Consider the following 16,112-nt stretch of genomic DNA (forward strand, 5'->3'; position numbering starts at 1 on the left):
TCAAATTTACTAAATGGGGTAATGGGGATGAAATAATGTTAAATGGGGTAACATGTGTCACAAAACTCAAACAACAGGGTAAAAACTGGAATTTACTCTAAGTTTTATTTAAAATGTTAGTATTCTTAATTTGCATCGCGCATATTTTGAGATTTTACTTGTAGATTAAATGGGTCGTTTGATTAGAACCACATTTTGTTATGCTGTCCCACCTGAAATTAGGCATGTTTGTCCTCAAGTTATACATGTATCTTTTTTGTGATAAAATCCATGCCATGCAAAAAGGAAAATGTGCGCAAAAGTCTCTTAACCAAGCCAAAGTGGGGCTATCAATTACTTAGGAAACCTTAAAGGTTAGACAAATTTGACAAAGATTGTGTGATAAAGTCGACCCGCAAAAAGAGGAAAAACGATAAAGTCAGCCCCCCCACTAACCATGTCCGCCTCCTTGTTGGTTTTTCTATTAGGCTGGTTATAGTGGTAAGTATCATGCATATGATACTAGTACATAGTACATGATACTATCTCTATAGTGGGTAGTATCATGGAGTAGTATCATAGTCTTCTTATATTTATTATTTTTTAGAATCTCAATGCAAATTTGTGTACAAGATTTTTTTACCATTAACTTTTCTCGTTGTTTGCGTTATGATATGGTATCTACCTATGTTACTCTACTCCTTTCTTCTCAGTTTACTACTAATCTTCCATGTATCCCTAGGTCGCTAATTTAACCTACATAATTTAAATTATATAATGTAAAATATATCATTAGAAAATAGAACATCTAAACTTTCTAATAATATAATTTTTATAACATATAATTAATGCTAACTTGATCAAATTTACAACCTAGGGCACGCGCATGCCTAATAAACTCTGTGTGTGAGAGAGTAATCTTCTCTATCCTCCTTAATTAGCTGCCGCATTAGCATTTATGTGGGACGAATATGCATGATACTAGTAGCATCATGGCTAACGGGAGAATCCGATACTATCTCTTTGGATGGCATCAGGTGCCGAATATTCGTTTGTGATAACTTAACTAGGGTTAAGAGGCCAAACCACGGTTCCGCTTCCCAATTCTACGTAATGCATCCTGCCCGCCAGTAACTGAGTGGTGGGACATAGAGAATGACGACCCACATGTCATAGCGTTTTCCCAACCGGTTCACTCGAATGGTCGCGAGCGTGCAAGCCCATGGTTTTGGCCTTCGATTTGACAATATGCCACTGACATGCGGAACAACCTAGTGCTGGTCCCACAAGTCATTGGGTCTGGCTGGATAAGCTGGTAAGGAAACTGCGTGCAGGAATCCGTTCGCCAAAACAAACAAAGGCACAGCGCGAAACGGAGGAACGAGCGGTCCACGATCCGAGCGAGGGACGCGTCTCCGACAGCCATCGAAACTCCTACCGACGCCTCCTCTACCCCGTCGCTGACGCGCGGGCCCGCACGGCTCCGAAGCCCAGCCGGGCCCGGACCTGTCAGTGGCACGGGCTGGAGCGGGTTGCAGTAACGCACCGCCTCCGTCACCGCAACCACCTAATCTCGTTCCCCTCTCGCCCCATAAACTGCGGGAGGCTAGGGTTACGGCCGCACGGAATCGCTCGCTCGTTCGTTCCTCTCTGCGCACCCAGAAGAGACCAAACCAATCGCCCCCGCCGCAGCCGCTGCCGCTGCCTTCGTTTCGAGGCCGATCTAGCGATGGAGTGCCTCGCCGAGATGCCGCACGCGCCGCTAGACCGCCGCCCGCGCAAGCGCCAGCGCCTTGGCTGGGACGTCGGCCCCGAGATCGCCCAGGTATACCGCCGATCCGGACGCGATTTGACCTATAATTTGCAGATCTGTACGGTAGAAGCCAGTTCTCGTTGATTGGTGGTAGATCTGTTGTCGATTTCAATCGTTTTGATAGGCGGCTTCCCGTGTAGATCTCTGGCGGTAGATGCTTGTTTCTGATAGATTCGAGTCGCCTGCCGTGCCTTTTTGAGTTAGGTCGTGGATTCGGCGAATTTATCGTTGATTTTGCCGTGTATAAGATTAATATTTTTGCAAGGCATATTTCAATTAATTAATTAATTCGGTGTATATTACCTACTTAATGGCTAATTACGACCCTCTGGGCTCGCTCTAGCAGGGCTTGTCAGATCACGACATGCGTGAAGGTTTAGTTGAGGGTCTTGTTGTTTCAACTTGTTCAACGCCAATTCAGATGCTGTTATTATGTTCTGCAGAACGTAACTCATCCTGTGATATTTATGTTTGTGCTTTCCTGTTGGTGCAGATAAAATTTTGCGGGCAAGAGGTTTCGAATGTGCTCACTGCTGTGACGTTGGGGCTCTCATCGGGCGGCATCGTTTCCTCCCAGGAGGCGCAAGAGCTCCTTCGTCTTGCGACCCCTCCTCTCAGAGAAGATGACAAGGATGGACACTATGTTTTTGCTGTGGGAGACAACCTCACACCTCGCTGTAATTACCTTATCAGAATTTAATTGCTTATTTTGTGATTGTGATTTGAGTGTTTTCTCAACTTTCTCATTCTCCAACTTTTTTTCTATAATTTCTGATGGACTATTTTTCATGTCTGCAGACAGGATTAATGCAAAGATGGGTGAAGGTCAGTTTGGACAGAAGCCTATTTTAGTTCTGTTGATATGGGCGAACTCTCGAGGCGTTTCCCGCTGTTTTTGTGGATGACGGTCAACAGGGTGGTGTTCTCATGATTGGATGTGTTTCTGCCAATACAACAGGTACCTTTGGTCAGGTGTTGGAATGTTGGGATAGGGAACGCAAGGAAATGGTGGCAATTAAGATCATCAGAGGCATTAAGAAGTACAGGGATGCTGCAATGATAGAAATTGGCATGCTCGAGCAGATATGCAAATATGAAAAAAGCAGATCCAGGTGAGTCCTCAGTTCCACTTGTACAATTCCTATGATGATGTATATTATATGTTCTCTCTGTGCCCTTTTTGTTTTCATAAGGTTGCTTGTATATATAAGCTGGTCTATTTTGCAGTTGTGTTCAAATTCGGAACTGGTTTGACTATCGTAACCATATCTGTATTGTAAGTACATCATTAGATTATATGGCAGTTATGATCTAACCACAAGAGATAACCCTGTTGAGCTTAAACGTTGGTGAATTTGAATGAATGGTGAGCAGGTCTGTGAGAAGCTTGGACCAAGCTTATATGATTTTCTCCGGAAAAACAATTACCGAGCATTCCCAATTGCCGTAGTTCGGGAGGTTGCCAAACAACTGTTGGAATGTCTAGCATGTGTGTGCACACTTCAACTACACCCTTATACCTGCACTAGTAGATCATTTGATAATCCTAGGGTGTCATCCTTTGATGACCGTTATCATTTGAGTACTTGATGATATTTTAGGAATATCTAACACGATTTTTGCTGTTCACATATTTATCTTCTCTGCAATGTGTGTTGCAGTTATGCATGAATTGCGCCTCATTCACACTGATTTAAAGCCTGAGAACATTCTTCTTGTTTCCGCGGAGTACACTAAAGTGCCTGATTACAAAGTATATGTTGTTCATTGACTAATTTGATATTGCTGTTTTATATTTTACTATCTTTTTTTATTTGGGCACATGAGCTAATTCTTTTATATGAACTGATAGGTTTCATCCCGTTCCCCGAAGGAGGGATCCTATTACAAACGTGTGCCCAAGTCCAGTGAGATAAAGGTGATTGATTTTGGAAGCACGACATATGACCAACAGGACCAGACCTACGTTGTTTCCACTAGGCATTATCGGGCCCCTGAAGTTATCTTGGGTATCTTTCTTGTCCAATGCAAATCCTACGCCTTCAGCCAGATATTTGGTGTTTGTTCTTATATTTGCCCTGGGCGATGTTCTGTTCAGGACTTGGATGGAGTTACCCATGTGATATCTGGAGTGTTGGCTGTATTCTGGTAGAACTGTGCACGGTATGTTATTGGGGCTTGTATTCATTTTCCACCAATCAATTACAACAATGGCCTTTTGAGTTACCGAGGTACTGCAGGGAGAGGCATTGTTTCAAACTCATGAGAATTTGGAGCATCTGGCTATGATGGAGAGGGTGCTTAGTCCGTTGCCTTACCACATGCTTAAGAGGGCTGAGTATGTTGCTGTCTTTGATCCATTTCAGTGTAGTAAGCAGTCAGGCTTGTGAAGATTACCTGGTGACATCTGCTTATTTGTTCCTTATGTGTAGTCGACATGCTGAGAAATACGTCAGAAAGGGCCGTTTAAACTGGCCTGAAGGATGTGCTTCACGGGAGAGCATGAAAGCTGTCATGAAGCTGCCCCGGCTTCAGGTACTTCCCATACCCTGTTGCTGTAATGCATAGACCGTAAGTATTTGTGGCTTACAGATGTGATCATTGATCTTGTTTGCAAGCAGAATTTGGTGATGCAAAATGTAGACCATTCGGCTGGCGACTTGATTGATCTTTTGCAAGGGCTGCTTAAGCATGATCCAGCAAGCCGCCTAACAGCCCAAGAGGCGCTTAAGCATCCATTCTTAATGGAGAAGAGTGAGCGAAGGAGGTGACTAGTAGAAATGCTGACAGCTTTGTCCCTAACTTGTCCGTTGTTCCTATAAAGCTTTTGCGATGTCCCAAATGTGACTTCCACATGTGGTACCGCGCAAGCATCTGTATGTATAAATCGAGTTGTCGAGGTGTATGTAGTGTAGTCAAAAGATTAAAGTTGTTTCAATCTTCTGAAACATGTATGTTGTCTGTTTTTGTACCCAATTGAAGTGTTAATGAAAAATTGCAGTGAGATGTGACTTCTGACGGTATTTTGGTTCTAGTTTACTGTCCTTCATCAGCTTCATCCGAATGGAAAGTGGATAGTGGAGAATGAGATAATACACATCCGACATTTTAATTGAAATATTAAAGATAGAAATAAGCTGATAGGAGAAGGAACCCATTTCCATATGAAAGTATATGTTACTAGAATCCTCTAAAGGGAAACAAAGCTGTTTTGGAAAACACAAATTTCAAGAGAAGTTCAACAGCAGTGTAAAGTATGGAAAATCAGATCATTCCACTATTTCCGTAAAATGAGTACTAGACAATTTCTGATATGTGCGGTTGTCTATTCATCTACACTTCTGTCTCCTATCACTCTCATGCCATCGTAATACATGCCTGTCGATAAATCAAATGCTTATGTTATGTCTTCACTGATGGAGCCAAGTCAAACAAATATTTGCAAATTAACTTCTCGTAACCCTTGGCTGTAGCTAAGAGTCACGTGACACATGTTTTCTCTTTTTTTTTTGGTGTGTGACAAAGGCTTCACAATGTCAATGCAGTATTACCAACAAACCCCAAACCATCTGAAATGGCCCGAAAGATTTCTTACAAAGAACTCAACATAGAGAAACAGATGCAGTATTACCGAGGCTTCGTTTGCAAACCATGGCTCGGATAAGAGCTCTCTAGCAGATCCCCTGAACTCGTTGAAACTGTAAAATAGCCACTTCTTTTTTGTTTTCCGCGGAAAATCGTCACTCAAATTTAACGGACCGGTAAAATTCTCCTCCCGGCCACTACATTAGTGGGCAGCCCAAACTATACTCCGCAAAAAAACTAGTGCATTGGAAGTTCTAGCTGAGCATACAAGAACCAGAACAAGTTATCAAGGTCTTCCCCATCTCGTCTTGCGGCTAGCACCGCGACTCGGGGCAGTAGGTTTCGAAACCACGCCTCTTGTGATCTTGAGAGCGGTGATACGATTTTTGGGGAGCGCTCTGCGTGATTACTGTCTTCATCATAGGATGAGACGAGTTCTTCCCTGATGACGATTTCTTCTACGGCATCAGTAGCCTCTACGACGACATGGGCGACAACACCGGCAGCGCAAACAAGTTTTCTTCCGCGGCACCGTATTGCCTGCTTCTACCGGGGTTCATAGAACCAAGGTGGTACTACACTCTCGTCTTAAATGGAACTTTCTCTAAGATCATTCCTGGGTGTGACCTACCAAATAGAGCCCCTCTTCTGGCCCACGAAACAAATAAAGCAAGCTGTTGGTGGCTAAAGAGTGGCTTTTCTCAACCGGAGGGTAAGGGTCCTATTTCTTCTAGTTGAGATCATGATGCAATTTCTAGTTCTAGTATCTTGTCTAGAATTTATAATATCACACTATACGTTAGACCGCATATGTCTAGTTTGTTTCCTTTACCTCTAGTCATATTTTATCTACAGTTTTTCTTTGTTAATTTATGCGAAAACTTGCTTATATTTCCAGCATCCCCGTTGGGACTTCGCATTCAGCTGGCTACTCTAGGCCGACGATGTCAATCGCTCCATCCATTCTTTCGAGAATGTTTCACCAGACAACGTTCGGCTCGGTTGAACCACCATTGTTTGCACTGCTGTAGTTAGCTGCTTAATCTGCAGTCGCCGCTTCTCATTCCCCAGGACCTTTGGAACCCCTCTAGAGCAGACTACAGCTCCGGTCGGAGAGGGCCAAAATAAAAATCAGGCGAGATTTGACTTTCAGATGGGCGCCTCCTCGACCACACGAAAGCAAGCTACTCGCCACGGTCAACGCCCCCTAACGTGCCTACATATACATCCTAGTCCTCCATCATTCCCATCAAAATTACAGCAGCCTCGTTCCTTTCAGCAGCAGCGAGCAGAATTATTTCTTCCAGTAACAGAAGCTTGAAGAAGATCAGCAAGCAGTGAAGTGATCGATGGCTCGGCAAGGGATGGCCATGGCGTTGCTGGTGGTGGTCCTCGCCGCAGGGTGTTGGGAGTCAGCGAGCGCCGCGGCGATGCTCTCGGAGCTGAAACCAACCCTCGCCGTCACCGCCTCCCCCACTCCCAACCAAGGTATGCTTCCTAACTTGCGCCGCATGTTCCTCTGTTTGCTACACGTCACGGATTGGCATACATGGCCATGTGCCAGATTGTGATAAGCTTTGATTGATCCGTGGCCAGTTCTTCACGGCGGCGAGGACGTGATCACGGTGACGTGGTCCCTCAACGCGACGGCCGGCACCGACGCGGAGTACAAGAAGGTGAAGGTGAGCCTGTGCTACGCGCCGGTGAGCCAGAAGGGGCGGGAGTGGCGCAAGACCCATGACGACCTCAAGAAGGACAAGACCTGCCAGTTCAAGGTCACCGAGCAGGCCTACGCCGCCACCGGCACGGTCGAGTACCGCGTCGCCCTCGACATCCCCACCGCCACCTACTTCGTGCGCGCCTATGCTCTCGACGCCTCCGGCGCAAAGGTCGCCTACGGCCAGACCTTGCCCGGCGCCACCTTCGACGTCATCAGCATCACCGGCGTTACCACCTCCATCAAGGTCGCCGCCGGCGTCTTCTCCACCTTCTCCATCGCCTCGCTTGCCTTCTTCTTCTTCATCGAGAAACGCAAGAAGAACAACTAAGATTGGAACCGTGCCAAGGTGTTCATCCGTGGGCAACATCTTCATGTCCTTTGCAACGTACAAGCAACAGTAATGTACATGTAAGAGAGTGTGTTGGTATTTTTATTTTGAGGATTCCTGTAAGTGTTAGTGTTGTACCACCGACAGATTTATCGAATTATAGAAACAGCAGTGTAGTCAGCTGAAACCTGGAAAACAGTTATGATGCGTTGCAGTGAATTGAGTCTGAAATTGAATTGAACTGGAAAGTTCAAATTCAAGACGGAAAGGAATTAACTGCCAATTCAAATAATATTATTTGAGTGTGCTTGAAATTTTCTGTTAACATTAAAGGGTGTACCAATCTTATTTCTGTTTAGATGTACAAACCATGAAATTTGATGTTCTGTTGAGTTTCGGCAATATAAACTTGCGTACATGTAAAAAAGCATGTATATAACTATATATTAGAATGTATATATATATTATTTTTACACACATAAAAACATTAAATAATGGGAGTAAGGAGGAAACTATAACATGCATGACAGAAAGCCGTTTTCAAGTACCGACAGTAATTACAACATAGATAATAATTGTGTCTCTAACAGATAGCGCACACACATCACAAAGTGGACATTCCATAAACAAGAAAGTAGATAATACTTTTTTTTTAACAACAACAACACATTAAAACAACCATCAAGACAATGTCAAGAGGCATGGCTTCTTCAATTCCTCGGGGAGATCCATCAATGCTTCAAACAAGCACTCATTGATGATCACCTTCCTATAAGATCTAAACAAACCATAATTCTCCAAACATATATTCCTTAGTGCATCAAGGATTCAATTGGAGGAGTCAGCTTTGGCATAGGAAGTGGCTCTAATGTTTTCAAAGCTTCATCTAAAGACGTTCCCATTTCTTCCATCATGCACAAGATAGCTTCCCCAACAGGTTGCCTTTTCTGAGGCACCTCTGGAGATTCTTCAGGAACTGGTGTAATCATCAGGAGGGTTGACAGTAGAATCGGGAAGCGTGATGAACTCACCACTTAGAGATGTGATGGCTGATAACACATTAAAGAAGTTCCTACTGATGGTCTCTAAAGGCCACTGGTAAGTGACACCCAACATTCTCAGTTTAATATCATGTCCAAGAACTTGTTGGAACATAGCAACACTCTCTAACAAACGTGCTATCTTGGAGACCACACTTCTCACCAACATAACACAAATATCATGGAAGTTTCTTTTACTCAAGCATAGCTTATCATAGCAAGTGTCTTGGACCCATCATAAGCTTTTTTCAATATGTACTTCCTATATGCAATATTTTCCTCATCATCATTGAAGCATCCTAGGTCCCTAGGTGTCGTTTGCCTAGTTAGATAGGCTAGAGCAAGACATGCCATCTCAAAATACTTTTTGTCAACAATATCCTTTTCTTCTTTTTCTTCTTTTGTTCTCTCTGGTAATGTAAGCAACCAACGCTTGTTGAGGCATGATGAAGCTACAATGCTGATAACCCCAAAGTGCAAGGGATCACCGTAGTATAATTCGATAAGTATTTAAGTGTCGAACCCACGAGGATCTGAAGGTAAACTATCTATTCTCTAAAGTCCTATAACCTACTTATATGGCCTTCTATGCAAAGGTAGGAACTATAGTGTGTGTGTGTGTGTGTGTGTGTGTGTGTGTGTGTGTGTGTGTGTGTGTGTGGTTGTTTTTGGTAATAACTAGAAAACAATAAAGTTTTTGGAAGCAAATAGGTAAACTAGTGCAAGTTGATAGCTCGAAATTTTGCACTATTTTACTGAGGTATTTAATTAAGTATACTCCTACTCATATTGTCACTCATTTCATGCTCCAGGTAGATACACCTATGCCGTTACATACTTACAAGTTCTTGTTCACTTTCATACGAGCTTTGCAAATTTAGTAGTTTTAGTAGGATTTTATTATGTTTCCCTTGTATTTTACATGCATTTAGGTGTTATGGACAATCATGGAGAAAGAGAGGCAAAAGGACCAAGAGGGTACAATATGGGATAATTACAAGCACCAGACTTAGCCATATGAGGTGTGGGAAAAGTGATATTTTCCCAACATCTTACATGTAAGACCTAAGGCCATGTTATTGTAGCCCTTTTCTATACGAGTTCAACAAGCTGAAGAACTCCCAAATCGGAGTTAGTATGAAGAAATGGCGTCCAATATACGGAAGTCCAGGGCAAATAGCGACCATCGGTACGGGCAGAGCCCGCCCGTACTAGGCTCCGACGGCTCGGTTTCTTCAAACGGAACAACATTTGTGAAGGCCCGATGGGCATATTCGGCCCCGAGCTCTGGAGGTTCGTGAAACCGACCTCCAACACCTATATAAGGAGGGGAGGAGTCAAGGGAGATCATCATTCATCCACACCATAGGGGCAGAGCCCTGCCGATCCGCCGCCGCCGCCTCTCCACAGCCGCCACACCATCACCATATCCACCAACACATAAGAGGAGGAGGAGGCTAGTATCTTGAAGGGCAACGCATGATGACCCACAAGTATAGGGGGTGTGTCGTAGTACTTTCGATAAATAAGAGTGTCGAACCCAACGAGGAGCAGAAGGTGTTGACAAGCAGTTTCGATGAAGGATTCACTGTATATGCTCACAGACAAGTATTCAGGGGGTTTTGATATAGCAGATAAATAAAGTACAAGTAAATAAAATGCGGAGTAATAGTTGTAGCGAGTGGCCCAATCCTTTTTAGCACAAAGGACAAGCCGGTTTGTTTACTTATGATGACCAAACGTTCTTGAGGACACACGGGAATTTAGTCTAGTGCTTTCGCTTCATATAGTTGATTAATCTTCATTGTTTTGATAAGTGTTGTGTGGGTGAACCTATGCTAATGCATCGCTCTTCCTAGGACTAATACATACTTGTGATTATACCCCTTGCAAGCATCCGCAAATACAAGAAAGTAATTAAGATAAATCTAACCACAACCTTAAACTCTGAGATCCTGCTTCTTCCCTCCTGCATCGATATACCAATAGGGGTTCAGGTTGCTGTCACTCCGGCAACCCCACAATTAGCAAACGAATACAAGATGCATTCCCCTAGGCCCATAAAGGTGAAGTATCATGTAGTCAACGTTCACATGACACCACTAGAAGAATAACACCACAACTTAAATATCAAACCATTAAATATTACTCAACATAGTTCACTACTAACATTTAGACTTCACCCATGTCCTCAAGAACTAAACGAACTACTCACGAGATATCATATGGAACATGATCAGAGGTGATATGATGATGAATAACAATCTGAACATAAACCTTGGTTCAATGGTTTCACTCAATAGCATCAATAACAAGGAGTAATCAATACCGGGAGAGTTTCCCCTATGAAATAATCAAGATTTAACCCTAGATGTTACAGCGGTGACGAGGTGCAGCAGTGGAGATGAAGGTGTCGATGGCGGGGATGATGATGATGATCCCAATGAAGTCCAGCTCGACGATGGTGACGATGGCGTCGATTTCCCCCTCCGGGAGGGAATTTCCCCGGCGGATTTCAGCCTGCCGGAGAGCTCTTTTCTCTCTGGTGTTTTCCGCCCCGCAGAGGCGGCTGTGTCTCCTCGCGATTATTCCCCGTACCTTAGGTTTTCGGGTAGATGAAGTACGCGAAAGAGAGGCGGCCGAGGGGGACTTAGGGCCCCCTCCCCACAAGGCGGCGCGGCCAGGGCGGAGCCCGCGCCGGCCTATGGGGGGGGGGGCCCATGGCGGCCCTCCTCGGCCCCTCCTTTTGGATGGCTCCTTCTTCTGGAGAAATAAGACCTTCGGTGTAATTTCCGTCAGTTGTTGATCTTCAGAAATATTGCATTCTGACGGTGCTTTTCCCAGCAGAATCCTGACTCCGGTGAGTGATTCTCCAATAATCATGAAATATGCAAAATAGGTGAAATAACATAAGTATCATCTCTAAATATGAAATATATCAATGAATAACAGTAAATTATGATATAAAATAGTGATGCAAAATGGACGTATCAACTCCCCCAAGCTTAGACTTCGCTTGTCCCCAAGCGAAACTGAACTCAGTAAACAAGACCACATGTTTATGGAGTGAAGAGTCGATAAATAAAATACGGACAAGAAGCATCACATTAATTCACACAAGACATTCTAGTGAACAACTTCCTCATATAATTCAACTTGAAACAAGTAGAAGGAAATCACAAATAAAGGTGCATAGGAAATCATAGTTGGTGATGGCAAACTTCGTTCTTGGTCAAAGAACAATTAACGGATTGTACTTATCCGTCGAGCAGCCGCTCTTATATTAAAGCTTATACGGCAAAACTTGCATACTCAATCATAATAATCTCCTCATAATCATTGATAACTTTCAAAGCTATATTCATTCGGATAAAATTGGTACTAAACAAGGAAGAATAAAAGGCATGATTAAATAGATCACAATATAAATGGTTGGATCACAACAACTCAATTGCTTACTTAGGATAGAGGGAAATAGGTTTACTGACTCAACATAAAGTAAAAGATAGGCCCTTCGCAGAGGGAAGCAGGGATTAAATCATGTGCTAGAGCTTTTTAAGTTTTGAAATCATATAGAGAGCATAAAAGTAAAGTCTGAGAGGTGTTTGTTGTTGTCAACGAATGGTAGTGGGCACTCTAACCCCCTTGCCAAACAGACTTCCAAAGAGCGGCTCCCATGAAGGACGTTATCTCTACCAGCAAGGTAGATCATCCCTCTTCTCTTTTGTTTACACATGTACTTTAGTTTATTTAATGATGACACTCCTCCCAACCTTTGCTTTCACAAGCCATGGCTAACCGAATCCTCGGGTGCCTTCCAAAATTTCACATACCATGAAGGAGTGTCTATTTGCAAAATTAAGTTGCTTACTGATGAATCAGGGAAAACATGTGAAGAGAATTATTAATGAAAGTTAATTAATTAGGGCTGGGAACCCCGTTGCCAGCTCTTTTTGCAAAATTATTGGATAAGCGGATATGCCACTAGTCCATTGGTGAAAGTCTGCCCAACAAGATTGAAAGATAAAACACCACATACTTCCTCATGAGCTATAAAACATTGACACAAATAAGAGATAATAACTTTTGAATTGTTTAAAGGTAGCACATGAAATATTTACTTGGAGTGGCGCAAAATACCACATAATAGGTAGTTATGGCGGACACAAATGGCATAGGTTTGGTTTAAGGTTTTGGATGCACGAGAAGCATTCCCTCTCAATACAGGTCTTTGGCTAGCAAGGTTGATTAGCAAGCATAAGAGTTGAGGGAAACAAACAAATATACATGTGATAGAAACAATCATGCATCCTACTTGTAAGCACAAACATTTTTAACTTCAGAATACTAAGCTCATAGCTAACAAGAAAGAAAGATAATGAAATAACCTATCTACATGTATTTCCTCTTTTCTACTTAAACTCAAAGTGTTGTTGCTATTGACCAATGCTAAGTTTGCCAAAACCAAATAGATTTACTCAATGCTCCCAAAGTGATACCAATACTAACAACAAGATCAATCATATAATAGAGATTGCAAACTAAAATAAGGTGTGCAATATGTAAATGATAAAACTTCTCATTAATATTCCATAACGATAACTCACACCAAGGGATACATAGATAACCAACTAAAGAGAGATACTTCCACACTGCAACCATCTTATATGATAACTTCCCTACTCATGATATGACACTACTTGATAGTAAAAATATAAAAGATAGTGATGATGTGATACCGCGGCACCCCCCAAGCTTGGAACAAACCAAGGGGGTGTCAATACCAATGATGAATTACTCCTTCGGTGGTGATGGTGGAACGACCCCGATGGGAGTGAGGAACCGCTCTAGCATCCTGCGAAGTCGGTTGTTCTCCTCCTGAAGTATCTCCACTTCCCTTCTCAGAACACGGTATTGATCACAAAACTCATCGGTAACCCGTAATGCTTCCTCCACAGCAGGGAAAGAGTTGGGGCTAGGAGCAGGTGGTAAAGGTCCATGCAAGTTATGGGAAAAAGAACGTCCAGTGTTAACCGATCCCACCAAGATAGGCTTACTCCTCACAGTTCGCCGCTCTCTTTTTATTGATGACATCTCCTTCACTTCCTCCCTGACTTCTTTCAACTCGGGATCTTGAATATCTTCCTCCGAAAGCCCTTTGCCCTTGTTGTTGGAGACCATGGTGCTTCTAGATCAAAAACAGATCCTGGCAGAAAACAACTCGAAACAAAACACGACGAGAAAACGATATACGGACCTCTGGGGATCCGGGGGATTATATAGCAAAAAATTTCACGACAAAAGGAAAGTACCAGGTCGAAAACGAGTGGAAGAGGGACTCCGAGGGGCCGTCACCATAGGGCGGCGCGGCCAGGCTGGGGCCCGCGCCGGCCTATGGGGGCACGCCCTCGTGCGTCTCCTCCTCTCCGTTTCGATCTCGTAATTTTTCATATTTTCCGAAAATAGCAAAAATATTGTTCGGAAAGTTAAACGCGGACTTTTTATTACCAGAACTGTTACCTATTCAAAGTCGAACTCTGCAGAACTGTCAATTTGACCTTTGATGAAAGCTTCCGGAGTCACCACTCGAATAACATCAACATCTTCATTATAAGAATCTCCAGAAATATAGTGCTTGAGCCTTTGTCCATTCACTACTTGTGTGGCATCACCTTTCAGAGAACCTATCTTAATTGCCCCTGAACGATACACCTCCACAATGACATATGGTCCTTCCCATTTTGAGAGCAATTTCCCTGCAAAAAATCTGAGACGAGACCGATACAATAGGACTTTATCCCCAACATTAAATTCTCTTTTGATAATTCTTCTATCGTGCCATTTCTTAACTTTCTCCTTAAAAAGTTTAGCATTTTCATAAGCTTCACTTCTCCATTCATCTAGAGAACTCAATTGTAGCAATCTTTTCTTACCAGCAAGTTTAGGATCTTTATTTAGTTCTCTCACAGCCCAATAAGCTTTGTGGTCTAGTTCTAAAGGTAAATGACAAGCTTTCCCATAAACCATTTTATAAGGTGACATCCCCATAGGATTCTTATAAGCAGTTCTATAAGCCCATAGTGCTTCCTTCAATTTACTAGCCCAGTTCTTTCTAGATTTATTAACAGTCTTTTGCAAGATAGATTTAATCTCTCTATTTGATAATTCTACTTGCCCACTAGTTTGAGGATGATAAGCGGAAGCAATCCTATGATTAATACCATATTTAGCAAGAGTTTTTCTAAAACCACCATGAATAAAATGAGAACCTCCATCAGTCATAAGATATCTAGGAACTCCAAATCTAGGAAAAATAATATCTAAAAGCATTCTTAAAGAGGTCTCACCATCAGCACTTTTTGTGGGTATGGCTTCCACCCATTTAGTAACATAATCAACAACGACAAGTATATGAGTGGTACCTTCTGAAGAAGGGAAAGGTCCCATGAAGTCAAACCCCCAACAATCGAATGGTTCAATAACAAGAGTATAATTCATAGGCATTTCATTGCGTCTGGAGATATTACCAACTCTTTGACATTCATCACAAGATAAAATAAACTTTCTTGCATCTTTAAAGAGAGTTGGCCAATAGAAACCTGATTGTAGAACCTTTTGCGCGGTTCTATCTCCGGCGTGATGTCCTCCATAAACACTACCATGACACTTACTCAATATCTCTTGTTGTTCATATTCGGGAACACATCTTCGCATAATACCATCCACTCCTTCTTTATATAAGTGTGGGTCATCCCAAAAATAATGCCTCAAGTCATAAAAGAATTTCCTCCTTTGCTGAGCTGAAAAGGTCGGAGGCAAGTACTTGGAAACAATAAAGTTAGCATAATTAGCATACCAAGGACTATCTCGCGAGCTCACCTTTATTACAGCCAATTGTTCATTTGGAAAACTATCATTAACAGGAACATGATCATAAGCAATATTTTCCAATCTAGATACGTTATCAGCAACAGGATTATCAGCACCTTTCCTATCTATAATATGTAAATCAAATTCTTGCAAAAGAAGCACCCATCTAATAAGCCTTGGCTTAGCATCTTTCTTTTCCATAAGGTATCTAATTGCAGCATGATCAGTATGAATCGTAACTTTTGAATCAACAATATAAGATCTAAACTTGTCACAAGAAAAAATTACAGCTAATAATTCTTTTTCAGTTGTAGCATAATTTCTTTGAGCAGCATCAAGAGTTTTACTAGCATAATGAATAACATTCAATTTTTTATCTACTCGCTGTCCAAGGACAACACCTACAACAAAATCACTAGCATCACACATAATTTCAAAAGGTAAGTTCCAATCAGGAGGTTCAACTACAGGAGCAGTTGTTAAGGCTTTCTTTAGAGTTTCAAAAGCTTCCTTACAATCATCATAAAAAACAAAAGGTACATCTTTTTGAAGAAGATTAGTAAGAGGCTTTGAAATCTTAGAGAAATCTTTAATAAATCTCCTATAAAACCCAGCATGACCAAGAACACTACGAATACCTTTAACATCCCTCGGATAGGGCATCTTCTCAATTGCTTCAACTTTAGCTCTATCAACTTCAATACCTCTCTCAGAAATTTTATGTCCCAATACAATTCCTTCGTTAACCATAAAGTGGCATTTCTCCCAATTAAGAAC

General features: G+C 42.3%; 2 protein-coding genes across 3 annotated transcripts; both read left to right on the top strand.

Annotated features, from left to right (window-relative positions):
- The first annotated feature begins 1,693 nt into the window (after nucleotides 1-1,693).
- Nucleotides 1,694-4,815, top strand: LOC124692731 (serine/threonine-protein kinase AFC2-like). 2 transcript variants are annotated; one of them, XM_047226159.1, is made up of 12 exons: nucleotides 1,694-1,804; nucleotides 2,286-2,469; nucleotides 2,591-2,617; nucleotides 2,751-2,904; nucleotides 3,020-3,068; nucleotides 3,167-3,281; nucleotides 3,454-3,545; nucleotides 3,645-3,801; nucleotides 3,891-3,955; nucleotides 4,033-4,130; nucleotides 4,225-4,327; nucleotides 4,414-4,815. In XM_047226159.1, the coding sequence occupies exons 1-12, from the start codon at nucleotides 1,709-1,711 to the stop codon at nucleotides 4,561-4,563; spliced, it is 1,290 nt and encodes a 429-aa protein (XP_047082115.1). In that variant the 5' UTR covers nucleotides 1,694-1,708; the 3' UTR covers nucleotides 4,564-4,815. The 2 variants fall into 2 exon arrangements, with proteins under 2 accessions (XP_047082115.1, XP_047082116.1); XM_047226160.1 differs by lacking the exons at nucleotides 1,694-1,804; nucleotides 2,286-2,469; nucleotides 2,591-2,617; nucleotides 3,020-3,068; nucleotides 3,167-3,281 and having other exon boundaries at nucleotides 2,773-2,904.
- Nucleotides 4,816-6,607: 1,792 nt separating this feature from the next.
- Nucleotides 6,608-7,633, top strand: LOC124687848 (probable high-affinity nitrate transporter-activating protein 2.2). The gene is made up of 2 exons (XM_047221584.1): nucleotides 6,608-6,865; nucleotides 6,974-7,633. The coding sequence occupies exons 1-2, from the start codon at nucleotides 6,727-6,729 to the stop codon at nucleotides 7,423-7,425; spliced, it is 591 nt and encodes a 196-aa protein (XP_047077540.1). The 5' UTR covers nucleotides 6,608-6,726; the 3' UTR covers nucleotides 7,426-7,633.
- Nucleotides 7,634-16,112: the final 8,479 nt, after the last annotated feature.

The sequence above is a fragment of the Lolium rigidum genome, chromosome 2 (genome assembly GCF_022539505.1).
Source record: "Lolium rigidum isolate FL_2022 chromosome 2, APGP_CSIRO_Lrig_0.1, whole genome shotgun sequence".
In the NCBI taxonomy this organism is placed as follows: Eukaryota; Viridiplantae; Streptophyta; class Magnoliopsida; order Poales; family Poaceae; genus Lolium; species Lolium rigidum.